The sequence below is a fragment of the Chanos chanos genome, chromosome 2 (genome assembly GCF_902362185.1).
Source record: "Chanos chanos chromosome 2, fChaCha1.1, whole genome shotgun sequence".
Taxonomy (NCBI): Eukaryota; Metazoa; Chordata; class Actinopteri; order Gonorynchiformes; family Chanidae; genus Chanos; species Chanos chanos.
The window spans coordinates 24,487,133-24,500,754 of NC_044496.1; the positions used below are offsets into that span (position 1 = coordinate 24,487,133).

Sequence of the window (13,622 nt, forward strand, 5' to 3'; positions counted from 1 at the left end):
GGTTAAATCTACACTATTTACAGCTATAGCCAAAATAAAGCCTTTTTCAATTACATCAGTCACAGGGAACTTATGAAACGCAAGACCTCAGAGGTACAAGAAGAAATGTGGATGTGAGAGTAAACATCAAATAAACACTCCCCCGTGCTCTGTGAGTGGGGAGTGTGTGTTTCTGTTGGTTTGTATGTGCATGTCTGTGTCTGTGTCTGTGAATTTTTCATTTATAAACACTTAACAAGCTAGCATCAGGGTCTCTATAAACATCAGTTGCCATGTGTATTGGAAACAGATTAAGCGTATGCTGTAAAAATCTGCAGGCTACAATCTGTAAAGGCTGACTGGTGGCTATAGCATCTCTCAAAAGTGGAGAGGCTGTTCTGTGTGCTTATATGTGTTTGTTTGAGAGGTTGTGCACATGCACATGAAGCTAGAGAAGCATGCGCATCTTAAAGGGACAAGTCATCATCAGTATCATCATCAACATCATCATCATCATCATCATCATCATCATCATCCACATCATTCGTTCAAGAACATAACTGAGAGCATTGATCAGGAGAGTGCTTCTGTGTCCAATGAAAGGAAGGGATTTCTTGTGGGGAAATAACATGGTGATACCAGGTGTATTTCAGCTTAATATCTAGCTTTGTATGCAGTGGACTGACTTGAGTTTCTGCCATTTTCCACAGTGTGTCAGTGTAAAAATGTCCTAGAACACTGACAGGTTTGTCCTTCAGAAATATCCCAAAACCGACCTCCAAAACCATGGCCTGTCTATAGACGTTAACCACTGTGTTCCAAATCCAACTGACAAAAAATAATCTAAGGCTATTTCCACAGCTACCCCATTATTTGTGGGTAAGTGTAAGCTCAGCACAATGATTAATCTGATAGCATGAATAATGTTGCATGATGTCATATTTTGAATGAATTTAATGTTTTTTAAACTTTTAAATTCGAACTTGTACATTCTTAGCTGGTTGTCAGTTGACAACCGAATAAGAATGTACTTTATTCTCTCAAATTATAAAGCTTAAAATTCAAAGTAGGGCAAGTCAGTCAGTTAGCAGGTAGCTAGCTTTTCCAGTCTGCTGAGAGAATGAACCAGTTTTCCAGTGTCCTGGTAAATCAAGTTGAAACTATGACCTGTTCAGGTCCGTGACCTTCATTTCTTCATTCTCTTCCATGTTTTCAACTGCAGTGGAGCAAAGTGATGAATGGAGATACAACCAAGGTGAAAGAAAAAAACCTGCACTAGTTTGGTTATGATTTAGCTGGTGGTGGTTAGTGGCAGTCAGGCTAAAGAGCTAGTATGGGATAAAGGATGATGGAGAATGAGTGATATGGGGGAAGTGGGTTGGCTGATGGCATGTATTTTGTGGTCTGGGATTGGGAACAGGGAAGGAATGTAGCAGTAGCTGGTTTACGGTCACTAAGGAGCCCTAGCATTTAGTCTCAGTGTGAGTCTGGGAGGCTCCAAAAGAATGTTTGTAGGGCTGTTTAGGTCTTTAGCGATGTGTCTCCAGGAGCCAATCGAACAGACTGGGAGCAGGCCGTCCTCGCTGCACCTCCTCCTGGTGCAGCTGGCAGTACTGGGCTACAGCACTGAACAGGTCACCCACGTGCCACGCCTTCTGAGACGCCAACTGCACTATCCTGGGGAACTGAGAGAACACACACTTAGAGGAAAACTCAATCTAACGCACTGTGTTTCTTTATATGTAATATAAATGACATAACTCTGTAACTCAACAACAAGACATCCAATCTCAGAGAATAAAAATGTCCTTGATTTAAGGAAATTCCAGTTCTTTTTTTTTCACCCCACTATCAGTAACAGTGATAATTGTTCCATTAAGGTTTTCCATATTTACATGAAACCACAACATAGCAGGATCACAACAAATTCATTTTACAAACCAATGATAAGAAATATTGAATTGTTAATAGGCTTTCTGACTGACTGAATGACTGTTTTCCAGTTGCCAGTTTTCTACAGCTGTGGTTGTGTGTGTGTGTGTGACATTTCGAAGAACTTACCAAATGATCCAGATGGATCAGATAAATTCTCATCCTAGCCATAAACACTTGTCCTTTCCCTGAAAACAAGGGATGAGAACCTCCATGGTTTATACAGTTTGTCTTACCTTGACTAGCTTGTCTTCTTTTCTTAAGGAGAGGGTGGGCATTCCCAGTTCTGAGGCTGCAATCCACTGTAGTGCTGCCCTCAGCTCCACGTCCACACATTTCTCCTCCAAATCAATGTTCATCACCACTACTTCTCTATGAAAACCACTGGTCCCTGCAGATAAGCCAGACATTCTCTCTGTAAAAAAGAGAAATACTGAAAGTGTACCCCATGTTTACTGTTCATCTGGGGGCAATTATTTTACAGGCAGGTGTAAAAACAAAGAACACAATTTTACCCATGCTCCCTTTTGCTTTTGCTATAAACTTAATTCCTTTCTCTCTTTCTTTCTCTCTCTCTCTCTCTCTCTCTCTCTCTCTCTCTCTCCCTCTCTCTTGTGACTGTGTAATCTTGTTTTTCTGTGTTCAGCAAATGTCCTGATGAGTTGTTTCCACAAATGCTCTGTAGTGTCTCTGTGGGTCAGACTGTTGGACTATAATTGGTATAAGGGCACACAGAGGAATGTGGTGCTTAACTGGCCATTGTGTTCTAGTATTTTCTACACTGACCTATAAGGTAGAGCTATTTAACCACATGGGGACTGATAAAGAGCTCCCAGACAATGAACGAGATCCTAAATACCCTGAATTTAAATATGCTTTAAAAATGTCTTAACCTCAAAGACGTGCAATTACTGGCGGCTTTACTATAAAAGAGAGAAGTAATGCTCTATCTTATATTCACACGGGTAGTGTCACGTGGGGTCGTATTATTGTGTCTAAATCAATCTCTTTTCCTTAAGTTTTCCTCTTCAATCCCCTCCAGTCCAATTCATATCACTCTGAAATTCAGCTCTCAAACTCTCACTCTCTTTCTAAATATATCTAAATATAACTTTAGCCAAAAATTAATCGCTCTAAAATGAGTGATGCCTGCACAGCAATCGCTCTCCTCCTCTTTCTCAGCAGGATGACAAGTTGGGCGTCAGCTCCTGGCGCTGTGTGAGCAAAAGCTCCTTTTGTTTCTCTGCATCTGAATGAGTCATTTATGAGGTGTGAGTTTGTGTGGGTAATTCAAAGCACTCTTTTCTTTCTTTCTTTCTTTCTTTCTTTCTTTCTTTCTTTCTTTCTTTCTTTCTTTCTTTCTTTCTTTCTTTCCATCTTTCTTTCTTTCTTTCTTTCTTTCTTTCTTTCTTTCTTTCTTTCCTTCTTTCTTTCTTTCTCTTTCTCTCTCTCTCTCTCTCTCTCTCTCTGCCAAAAGCTGGAGCTGCATTGTGTGATAAAGGATGAGGCTAAAGGAGGAATGCTCACTGTTGGTGAAATGTGTGTATGCTAATGCTGAGGAGAGAGCATATGAATGTTATAGAGGAAAGGTGGGGAGGGGGGACTGAGAGAGAGAGAGAGAGAGAAAGAGAGAGAAAGAGCTTTATTGGTAGTGAACGGGAAGAGAGGGGTGATGATGCAGAGTCTGTGTGAGGGGTCTGGACAGAGAGATTGGAGAGTTGTTTAGCATTAATGTTCCACTGCAGTAAAAGTGTGGGAATGAAAAGTTCCCATTGTGCTTTGACTCATAGATCCACCATGAACTGTGACAGCTGAGGCAGGGGATTTATAGCAAAATTCTGCATTTATTCCTGAAAATTTAGAGATTTTTCACAATAACAACTACAATATCATTTATATTTGTTAGAAATCTATGCAGTTCCATAGAAGAATGAGAAACTGTTATAACTTCAACTTCAGCTTAAGCCATTCTACATACAGACAAAATGTTTATCCTAGACCATGGCAGTACCTTGTCATCAATCTGTCTTTAGATTTGCTATCTGAATAACTCTCCATGAAATGAATGCTGCTTATCCTGTAAATCCACGGGGTTTATTGAGTGGTTCATTTAATGTGTGTGTGTGTGTGTGTGTGTGTGTGTGTGTGTGTGTGTGTGTCTGGACCAGGATCTGGACACAGAGGCATCACTCACCATCTACCTGCTCCTGACTGTCCCTCTGAGGGCTCCTCTTCTCTCGCTCCTCACTTTGGAGAGGCAAAAACAAGTTCAAAAACATTAACGGACGATCTGGCTGTGTCCCAACTCCCACAACACACTCCACAGAGTGCGTCCACTATTAACCAAGATCAGCTGCCATAGCGTCTCAGAAATATGAGTTTGAAAAAGGTCCAATAACAAACTTGTTTTCATACAGTGTAGGCATCTAATATTATGGGGTGGAGAATGAGAAGTTGATGTGCTAATGGAAGTGTAGTACTACACTTTATTTAACTGGTTACATAATTATTATAACTGTTCAAGACTGGTATGTCACAACATGAGAATTAAATAGTAAGTCATTAAGACAATGCTATTGGCTGTGTAAAAATGCTGAAATGTTATTAGCCCAAGTGCTTTAAGGCATTTCTCCAGTTTAATCTGATATTGTTAATCCGTTGCTATCGGATACCTGATTATTCCACTCGGGAGAGAGAAGTCGCCGTAGCCCTCAAGGTCAGCGAAACCAAGACTGGAGGTACTGCTGTTTCCGTTTCTACAAAACCAAACACATACATGGACAGTCACTTCACTGCACACACACACACACACACACACACACTCTCTGGTGCTCTGTTGTCTGTCAACCCAAGCGATTAACATATGAGAAGCAGCTGGGCTTGGAGCATTGACATGGGGCTGGCATGAGGCTTGTGTAACGTTGGCATGGGCAGCTCTGGCTTCTCTCCTGCCCACTGATGAGCATGTGGAGTCATGCCATGCTGGCCAAGCTGAGCAAATGGCCAGGTGCACAATTGAGGGAGTGGTTCAGTCATTTTCCCCTCAGAGGAAGGGCAGAGACAAAGAGAGAGAGAGAAAGAAAAGAGGAGATGAGGTGGAGGTAAACTAAAGTGGATGATGAAGGTCTGGTGCTGGGGGTGGAGGTGGGAGAATGACCCAGCGATGCAGGTGGATCGGTGAGCGTGAGAGAAACAGAAGCGACAACCGTGAGCCGGACACCATCCTTTCACCTACGTGGAGGTCATTTAGCTCAGTCCAGTCTCCGGCTACAGAGAACAGATTCTGACACTTCGCACCTGTGTGTCTGGAGCACTTCCTGTCTGGTCTTTGACCTCAGAATGTCCATGTCTACAGGCCAAATGCTGATCCAAACCAAACCACTGCTGTCAACTCTGCTTATACAAAGTGTTTCCCTGGACTGGGTACACTAATAGAATTTCTCCCAGCTCAGGGAGTAACCCTACTGTAGGCATCATTTCAGTTGTGTGTGTGTGTTTACAGGTTCACAGTACTAGTATTTCTTGCACATACTTCAGACACTCTCTCTCTCTCTCTCTCTCTCTCTATGTCTCACACACACGCGCGCGCACGTGCGCACACACACAACCTCTTTCTCTCTCTCAAACACATATATTACCATGCACTACCAGTGGCAACAAGGATGGTCAGAATAGAGTTCAGGGCTTAAGGTACTGTCATTCTAATGATACATAAGGGGACAAGCATCTCCAGAACAAACAGATATGGTATATTTTGTACAATTGTACATCTATTATTCTATTAGCTGTTAGATAGTATCAGAACATTGAGTACTCTTGTGTTGGTGCATGTTAGTGTGTGGGAAGCCATTATTTTCTATCTTTGTTGAAGCTGTAAGTGAACTGTGAGTGAGGGTGTATTTCTTTGTGTGTGTGTGTGTGTGTGTGTGTAATGATTCTGAATGGATTAGGCAGGGGGTGAATGGAGCACATGTTTGCAGATATTTTGATGTTATGTTAAATAAAGAAGAGAAAGGCAGTGCAAAGTCAGAGCATTGTGACGTTTGCTCAGGAGAGTCTATGAGGACATCTGTCACCTGCATATCCATGATCTCCTGCATCTGGTCTGAGTGCTTACCCAAAACTGTGAGCACCTGAGTAGTCTATGTAATCTGATACTGTGATACTGTGACCTCTACTAAAGACCATTTTAAGATATTATGATTTTATTTACAGTGTCCCTCATCTTTGTCATGACTAAAAAATGTTATACATTTAGTTGTAAATGGTATGCAGGTCACACAAATCCTTTATCCTCTACTGTGTAGGCCCACACAAACCACACACACGCACACACAGACAGACACACACACACACACATACATGCATGCACACATGCACACTTGCACACACACACACACACACACAGACACACACACACACACACACACCCACACACACTCCAACATTCATCCAGTATTGGTCTGATAATGAGAAAGCAGCTATTGAAGAATTCTCTGGTGTCAGAGATTCCCTTAGATATGTTACTATGCACTCAGGGTCTGCCCAAGCAGAGGACTCCACAACACCACTGCTAGCTGCGTTTAGCACATGTTGCGTTTATGGAGAGCCAATGGGACTGCCTATGACAGGCAGGGTATGATGGGATACTGAAGAACTGACCCCTCGCTCAGCTGGATAAAGCTACTGGTCTCCTCTTGGGGATCGTCGTCAGGGGCAACCTGGGCCCAGCTGCCTGAGCCACTCTCCTCGCTGCTAGCACTGAGGGAGCGCCTCTCTCCCTCCACACCCACAGGGGGCACCGTGGGCACTGAGACCACCTTTTCTCTGTCACTACTGGGGGAAGAGAGCACATTGCAAAACTGCAGCATCATCTGCAGCCTGAAGGGCTAAGTGAATTTTTCACAGAAGCGAGCAATTTTTTACTTCCTAGACTATCTACAGTTTATCTGCTGGCACTATGTTGGGATTGGGAGCCACACAGACTAACTTTAGTGTGTATCTGTTTTACTCTGTATACTTGTTAATTTAGCTCTTCAGACATGCAGCTCAGCTCTGGTGGTGGATGGTTAAACTCTGATAATACTTGACAGCTCTGTTCTTTTTCTGAGGCTTTATTTGTCTTGGTCTAAATTTTCTTTCTCTCTGTCCACTTCCTTATTTTCTCCCCATGCTTAAAGTCAAAGGCTTGCATAAATGTGTGTGTGTCTGTGTATGTGTGAGCCCTAAGTGATTTTCCATGCTTCATTGCTTCTTTAAAGGTCATGGAGATGCTAATTCTCTTATCTAAGAGCAAGTTCTCACCACCCAGACTAAGTGTCAGGCGTTTAACATTGTGAAAAGGCAAGAGGCAGAGTGTGATGTCACAGAATTGATTTGAGCGAGTGTGTCCATGTGTGCAAATGTGTTGTGATCGTGTGCTGGACCACAGAGTGCGAACACTGAGGGTCTTGAATTATGCATATGTGCTGTATTTTTTAATATATTCTTTTACAGTATAGGTTTGCCTGCCTACGTTATAAATTGGCACTAAGAGAGAGCAGTGTCGAAATAAATCTCTTATTTGTGGTAGTATCTCTCTCTCTCTCACCCTCACTTTGAGTCAGATCAAAGGCGTCCCTTCCAGCACTGAGAATCCAAAATGCATGTTCTCAGCTCCTTTGCTCCTCTTAAAAAAATCAGCCTCTACTTATATACAAGTGAGCGAGTATGACAGTGTGTATTTAGCTGACCTTACCTGCCCCGTCGCACAGGTGCTCTGTCTCTGCTGCTCTGAGGCTGTATCTGTGGGGGCGACTCCCTTCGACGGCGCCCTCCCTTTCCCCCATCTTCAGAGGCCTCATCCCTTTGATCTGGTTCGATGTGGATCAGAGGCACTTCCCTTGGACACCTCAGGGAGTTTCCCATGGAGGGAGGTCCAGGAAGGCTCTCGACGCTCTCCTGCTGCTCCAAGCTCGACTGACTCCGACCACTTCCCGGACGAGACTGTTTAAAGCCACGCCTCCTCTCTCCAACGGGTAAGGGCTGCTGCCGACAAGCCGTTCCCTGTTCCTGTTGCCCACCCAGGAGGGATTTTCCACTTTCTACAATGTCTGCAGCCAGACGGTTAGCAAAGAGCTGCACATGTGGTTGAGAGTCAGAAGGTGCCTCAGACTCCAGGCTTTCCTCTGAGGGCTCTGCAATGATCTTGTTCTTGCGCATTAGAGACTCAATGGAGCTTGCCCAGGTCTCGTGGATCAGCATGTCTGTGATTTGGTCTGTCTGGCCACGCTGATATAAGCAGGAGTCAGACTTGCAGAGTCCCGTAGCTGACACTGTGTTGGTAGGGTAAATGTTGAGGGAGTCTCCATGGATGTTTCGAGCAAACCCATCAAAAGAGTTGGCCTTGATGGGAGAGTTCACCGTCAGCCGAGAATCGGATGACCGCCGGTCAGGTACGGAGGACTGGCGAATGCAGAATGGGGTTCTGGGGGATGGGGGTAACAGGCTATTGCTCCATTCTTTGGTCTTGGACAGACCGTAGTCTTTATTCTCTTTATCCATGTCTTTCAGCATGAAGCGGTAAAACTCCTCAGTGATACTCTCGGTGCTGGACTGCTTGGAAAGGCAGGATGACGTCCGTACGTTCAGGTGGCCATTCTTCTTGCTGGCTGCCTGCTGCACTGCTGCTGCCAGAATGCTACTCGCATTCTTCCCAGCGTAGTAGTCCAACAGTAGGTCAAATCCTCTGCCCTCTGTCTCCATCTGATTGACCATGAACCGAGAGAACTCATCCGTGATGCTCTCACAGCTAGACTGCTTGGAGATGGAGCTGCCACGGCTCAAGTTGTGCCCCAGTCGACTGCCTGGCCCTAGTGTATTGGCTGTCCCAGCAGGATCCACATCTTCTTCTGGAATGCTCTCATAGCTTGAAGCTTTCCCACGGCTGCTCCACCTCTCACACTGCAGGCGGCTGCGGGACGACTGACCTGGTTTAGATGTGTCCACCACATTTAGTTCTGGGCAGTTCATGATCCTGGCCGTGACTTCAGAGGCAAAGAGGGCAAAAGGGTCGGAGATAGCTGGTTCATCCAAATTAACAGTCTCATCCACCACTCTGTTAACCAGCCGTTCCATGAGCTCAGGCTGCTCCTCGGTTTTGCGTTTGATCTCACTGAGCCTCGGTGGCCGATGTTTCTTTGCAACAACAGCACCGTTCTGAACCTCTTTCCTACGCAGAGCTGCTGATGTGCGGCAGGGCAGCAAGAGACCATCTGGCCCCTCAGTGGTACCTTTCAGGGCACAGAACCATGGCTGCTTCCCACTTGAGTTTTCCAGGCAGATTGCTGCTAGCTCTGTTGCCATGGAGACAACTGTTGTGGCTAGGTCATCAGCAAAACATGTAATGTGAGTCCTGGACTCACCATCCATCTTTAATGCCACTTGTGCCCCTGAGGAAGAAGATAGAGGCTGCTGCTTGCCGTCCATGTCCCTCCCTGGTTTGTCCCGGGGCCCATGGAGAGGAGAGCTCTCAACTGAGGGAAGCTTTGAATCTGAAATGCACTTACCCAGTTGCCCCTGTAAGTCAGACGGCTCTCTGACTGCAGCCGTGGTGAGTCTGCTCTGAGGGTGTTTGCACTGCTCTTTGATGTTGGATTCACTCACATTCTCTTCTTGTCCGTGCCTCTGCTCTCTCTTCCCTGTGTGAGAGGGCAGCTTATCCACATTGCTCTGCTTTTCAGTGTGATTATCAGGCTGGCTGAGCTCAGTCAAACACTGTAATTGGCTTATTGCTTCTCTGGCTGGCTTGGTGACAGCCTCATGTTCTATGGAGCTAATGTTGCCCTCGTGTCTGTCCAGTGACCCTAAAGTACTTTTTGAAATATCACTGATTTTTGTTGATGTGACACAAAGAACATCAAAGAGCAGATTGTTCACACTGTCCATTAAGAAGTCCTGGATATCGGGAGCATCTTTCCCAGGCCCTTCTAACTCTTTTCTTTTCAAGGCCTTACCCAGAGCATACTTAAAGATGCTGTTTGCCATGTCTTGGGCAAAACTATCCACCTCCAATTGCTCCTGCAGGGGTCTCTTCGGATTTATGATGCCATCCACAATCTTGTTGTGAGTGGACTCAAGGAAATGAGCCACGCTTGCGTAGTGCTGTTTGTGAGTGAGCACAGCTGAAGCCTCCCAAAGAAGCACTTCGGCCACATTGGCCCTGAAAGTATCCACGCTGGTGCTCTCGGCCACGCTGCAGTGGAGTGGAATGGCAGTGGAGGCCTGGGCGGCAGACAGAAGCCCCCGGGAAGCAGAGTACATTTCAGTGGAGTCTTCAGCGTCGCCGGCCTCCTCAGCCAGATCCACTATGGCAACTGCACCTGCCACCTGGGCCATGCTACATACGGCTGAAGAGAGAGAGTAGTCTGTTGCGTGGTCATCAAACCCTTCCTCTTCATCCTCCTCCTCGTCCTCCTCTCCAGATTCTAGTGTCAGATGCTCCGTTACCTGTGGAGTGCTGATGGTGCCAATGACACTAGCTGCACACGCTAATGCTACTTCCACTGGTTTGGCACCATGCCCAGTAGGAGAGGCACGGTGGCTGTAAGCCTGTGGGACTATATCATAAGGGTGACAATGGTGTTCTGCTGTTCCGTGAGACTGGGTACCTGGCCATTCTGCTGCTTCCTCACAGTTGTCTGGACTTTGGACGATGACAATTTTGGGGAGTTCAAAGGAACAGGTACGAGCCCTGGGAGGTTCATCGATGGAGTGTGACACAAGGGCAGCATTTTGAGGGATACTGGAGACACTCATGGCTGCTTCAGAGGTGAAAGAGGTTTCGTCCTGAGATAGGCGAATGAAGGCATCCTGAATGACGGACTCTGCCAGATTGGTGGCGTAGTGGCCAGCTGACTCCTTGGCATGTCGACTGACTGGCCTTGGACTGGTGGACGAGCCTCTGGTGGAGGCGACAGAGGTCCTGGAGAGCTTTTGGGAGGTGGCAGAAGCACAGAGGGTCTCTGAGTCCTCACTGTCCTCCCGCTCAGCTGTACTCCTCCGCTGATACTGAGTCCCTCCTGCTCTCATTATCTCAGAGACTGACTCCATCATATCACCACTTTCTACATCTACAAGGAGAGAGAGAGAGAGAGAGAGAGTGAGAGAGAGATACTTTAGATCACATTTGAGTTATGACGGAGTGAAAATGAAAATGGGAGAGACAACCATTTCTGCCAGTGAGTAACTTCATCTCTGGTGCTAGGTGTTTTCACTGGGAGGCATACAGTAAGTCTACTATCATTAACAGGCAAACTCTCAGTTCACTCAAGCTCTCTCTGATTTGCACCAAAAATAACCCCGATCTCTATCTAAGTCGATCTGAATTTGAATATTACACTGACCCAGAAGAGAGCGTAACCTTCCTCAACCAGTGCTGGTTCTAATTTCATATGAGAGATTAATTATAGATTAGCCGAGCATTGTGGTGCTGATGCTTCTATAAGCCCTGCTGTGAGACTCAGGGGCCACACTTGTAACAATAGCTGATGGTCATTGATCTAAAATCGTATGTATCCAAAAATGGCAATGGGAGCGCATGCATTAATGCCCGTTAGTGCTTGTAGTGCTGCAGTAATAGACATGCAACGAGACATGGAGGCACAACAGTGGCATGTTACATTTAGGGAAAGAGACAGTGAACACTAAGACAAAGCACACACACACACATATATGCACACGCACGCGCACACGCACACGCACACACAATGTGCACGAAGACAAATGGACGTTAACACATTTTCCCCACAGCTGTGAATGGGGCGACATGAGGGTTCTAATTTGGATAAAATTATAGGCAAACTCAGTGACCATTGCTGGTAATTTTTTAATATTTGCATGAGCAAAAGGCTTACAAACATGGTTTGGTCACCGTATAATGAATTAATTAAAAAGCACACAGAATCAAAATAGAGTTTTCATTTTTTCCTTAGGGTATTTAAAGAAAATGTCATCTGAAATATGACTGTATTTCTCACTATAAAAATACTGTGCTTTCTCCATTTAAAATGTTTCTTACAGACATATCCTAACAACTGTTCCTCAGGGCTGATTGGTGTTTTTATCAGTGATGGAGTTGTACTGATAGCTAAATAAATTAAACTGGAATGCCGGCAGAGCAAGCGAGTGCCTTTTCTCTAAATTGTGGTAATTTCCTCTCTAGGAGTTCAGGGCCTCAGCTGCATTAAAATTGCTCCTAACATTGGTGGAAGCTTGGTAAATCATATAGCTGTGTAAGCACAAGAGAATGTGTGCCAGGCATGATAAGGTTTCTGTAGCATTTCAGGACGTGAGATGCATGACGAATGGTTTGAGCGTTTCTGATTCTCACTCACCGTTTCTGAAGGGGTCGTCTTCACTGTCTTCACCAAGGTGCTCTGAAGCTGTCAGGAAGTCCTCCTCAATGGATGACACTGAGCGATTAGTGTCATCATCAGCAACGTTCTGCCCTGCCAATCGGCCATGTCGCTGTCTCTCCTGTCCTGATTGCAGGCCAATCAGGAACTTGTTGATTTCAAAGATGATGCTGGCAGGCTGAGCTGGATGTCGCCTGCTGGCACACTGCACCAGACATACATCAACTACTCTCTGGCTCTGAAACACACACACACACACACACACACACACACACACACACACACACACACACACACACACACACACACAGATAGAGAGAGAACTGGAAATTAGTTGAATATATTTCTGCCACTGGCAGAAGCATGGGCTCTCTAGATGAGTGAGAGGTCCTGTGCTGGAGTTCTGAGAAACTTCACTGACAAACAAGCCCCTAAGTTTTAACCTTGGGAACAGTCTAATGACTACTTTCAGACCACCAAAGTTTTTAATCCTGAACCATTGGCATAGAAACAGCAGTAGTAGTTGCTGTTGTTTGCCACCTGTGTTTGGGCTTGATCAGACTGACGGGAATCAGGAGACTCCAGGCCACTGAAGAGCAGAATCTCATTCTCTTTGGGCTGACGCACACCCAGAGACTCTACCAGTTTAGGCAGATCTGGAGAGACTGATGAGAGTTTCTATAGGAAGAGATAGATAGATAGATAGATAGATAGATAGATAGATAGATAGATAGATAGATAGATAGATAGATAGATAGATAGAGAGCGAGAGAGAGAGAGAGAGCGAGAGAGAGAGAGAGAGAGATTAGATTAGCACTGAACTGGATGCAAGAGAAAAAGCATATGGGTGTATATCATAAAGGACCCTTTACACTAGACCTGGGTGATGTACCATCTTTTAAGTTTAAAAAAAGGGGGATCGCAACTGCACCTGTCAAAAACAAATACCTCACTCTGCAAGAGAGAAAAACGCCCACAGTCACAAATACTCACTAATTACCTAAACCAATCTAACATCTTTCAGAGAGCAGATTTATCTGGTAACCATGGAAACACATGCACAGTTTACAACACTAAAGGAAAGACAGGAGAACCCCACGTACCTTGATGCAGCTGTCATCATGGCGATCGGCTGTGTGCTTGTCAAGGTTCACAAAACAGATCTGCAATGACAAGCCAAAAGCTTCAGAACACTTGTTCACACATAACAGACATATGCACATTCAAAACACAACTGCCCTTCTTCAGTTTGCTGTTTTTTTGCACTCCCCACAATAACTCTCAAGTGTGAAAATTGTATCCCTTTCCCCCATTTGT

General features: G+C 45.2%; 1 protein-coding gene across 1 annotated transcript in view; it reads right to left on the bottom strand.

Annotated features, from left to right (window-relative positions):
* Window positions 1-1,508: 1,508 nt before the first annotated feature.
* sphkap (SPHK1 interactor, AKAP domain containing) overlaps window positions 1,509-13,622 on the bottom strand; it is a 69,649-nt gene continuing 57,535 nt past the window's right edge. Inside the window, exons 4-12 of the mRNA XM_030765183.1 lie at window positions 13,409-13,468; window positions 12,846-12,983; window positions 12,285-12,543; window positions 7,649-11,021; window positions 6,574-6,747; window positions 4,584-4,667; window positions 4,106-4,158; window positions 2,148-2,326; window positions 1,509-1,664 (exon numbers count right to left, since the gene is read on the bottom strand). Of these exons, the coding sequence (XP_030621043.1) occupies window positions 1,509-1,664; window positions 2,148-2,326; window positions 4,106-4,158; window positions 4,584-4,667; window positions 6,574-6,747; window positions 7,649-11,021; window positions 12,285-12,543; window positions 12,846-12,983; window positions 13,409-13,468 (4,476 nt within the window). The remainder of the gene's footprint in view (window positions 1,665-2,147; window positions 2,327-4,105; window positions 4,159-4,583; window positions 4,668-6,573; window positions 6,748-7,648; window positions 11,022-12,284; window positions 12,544-12,845; window positions 12,984-13,408; window positions 13,469-13,622) is intronic.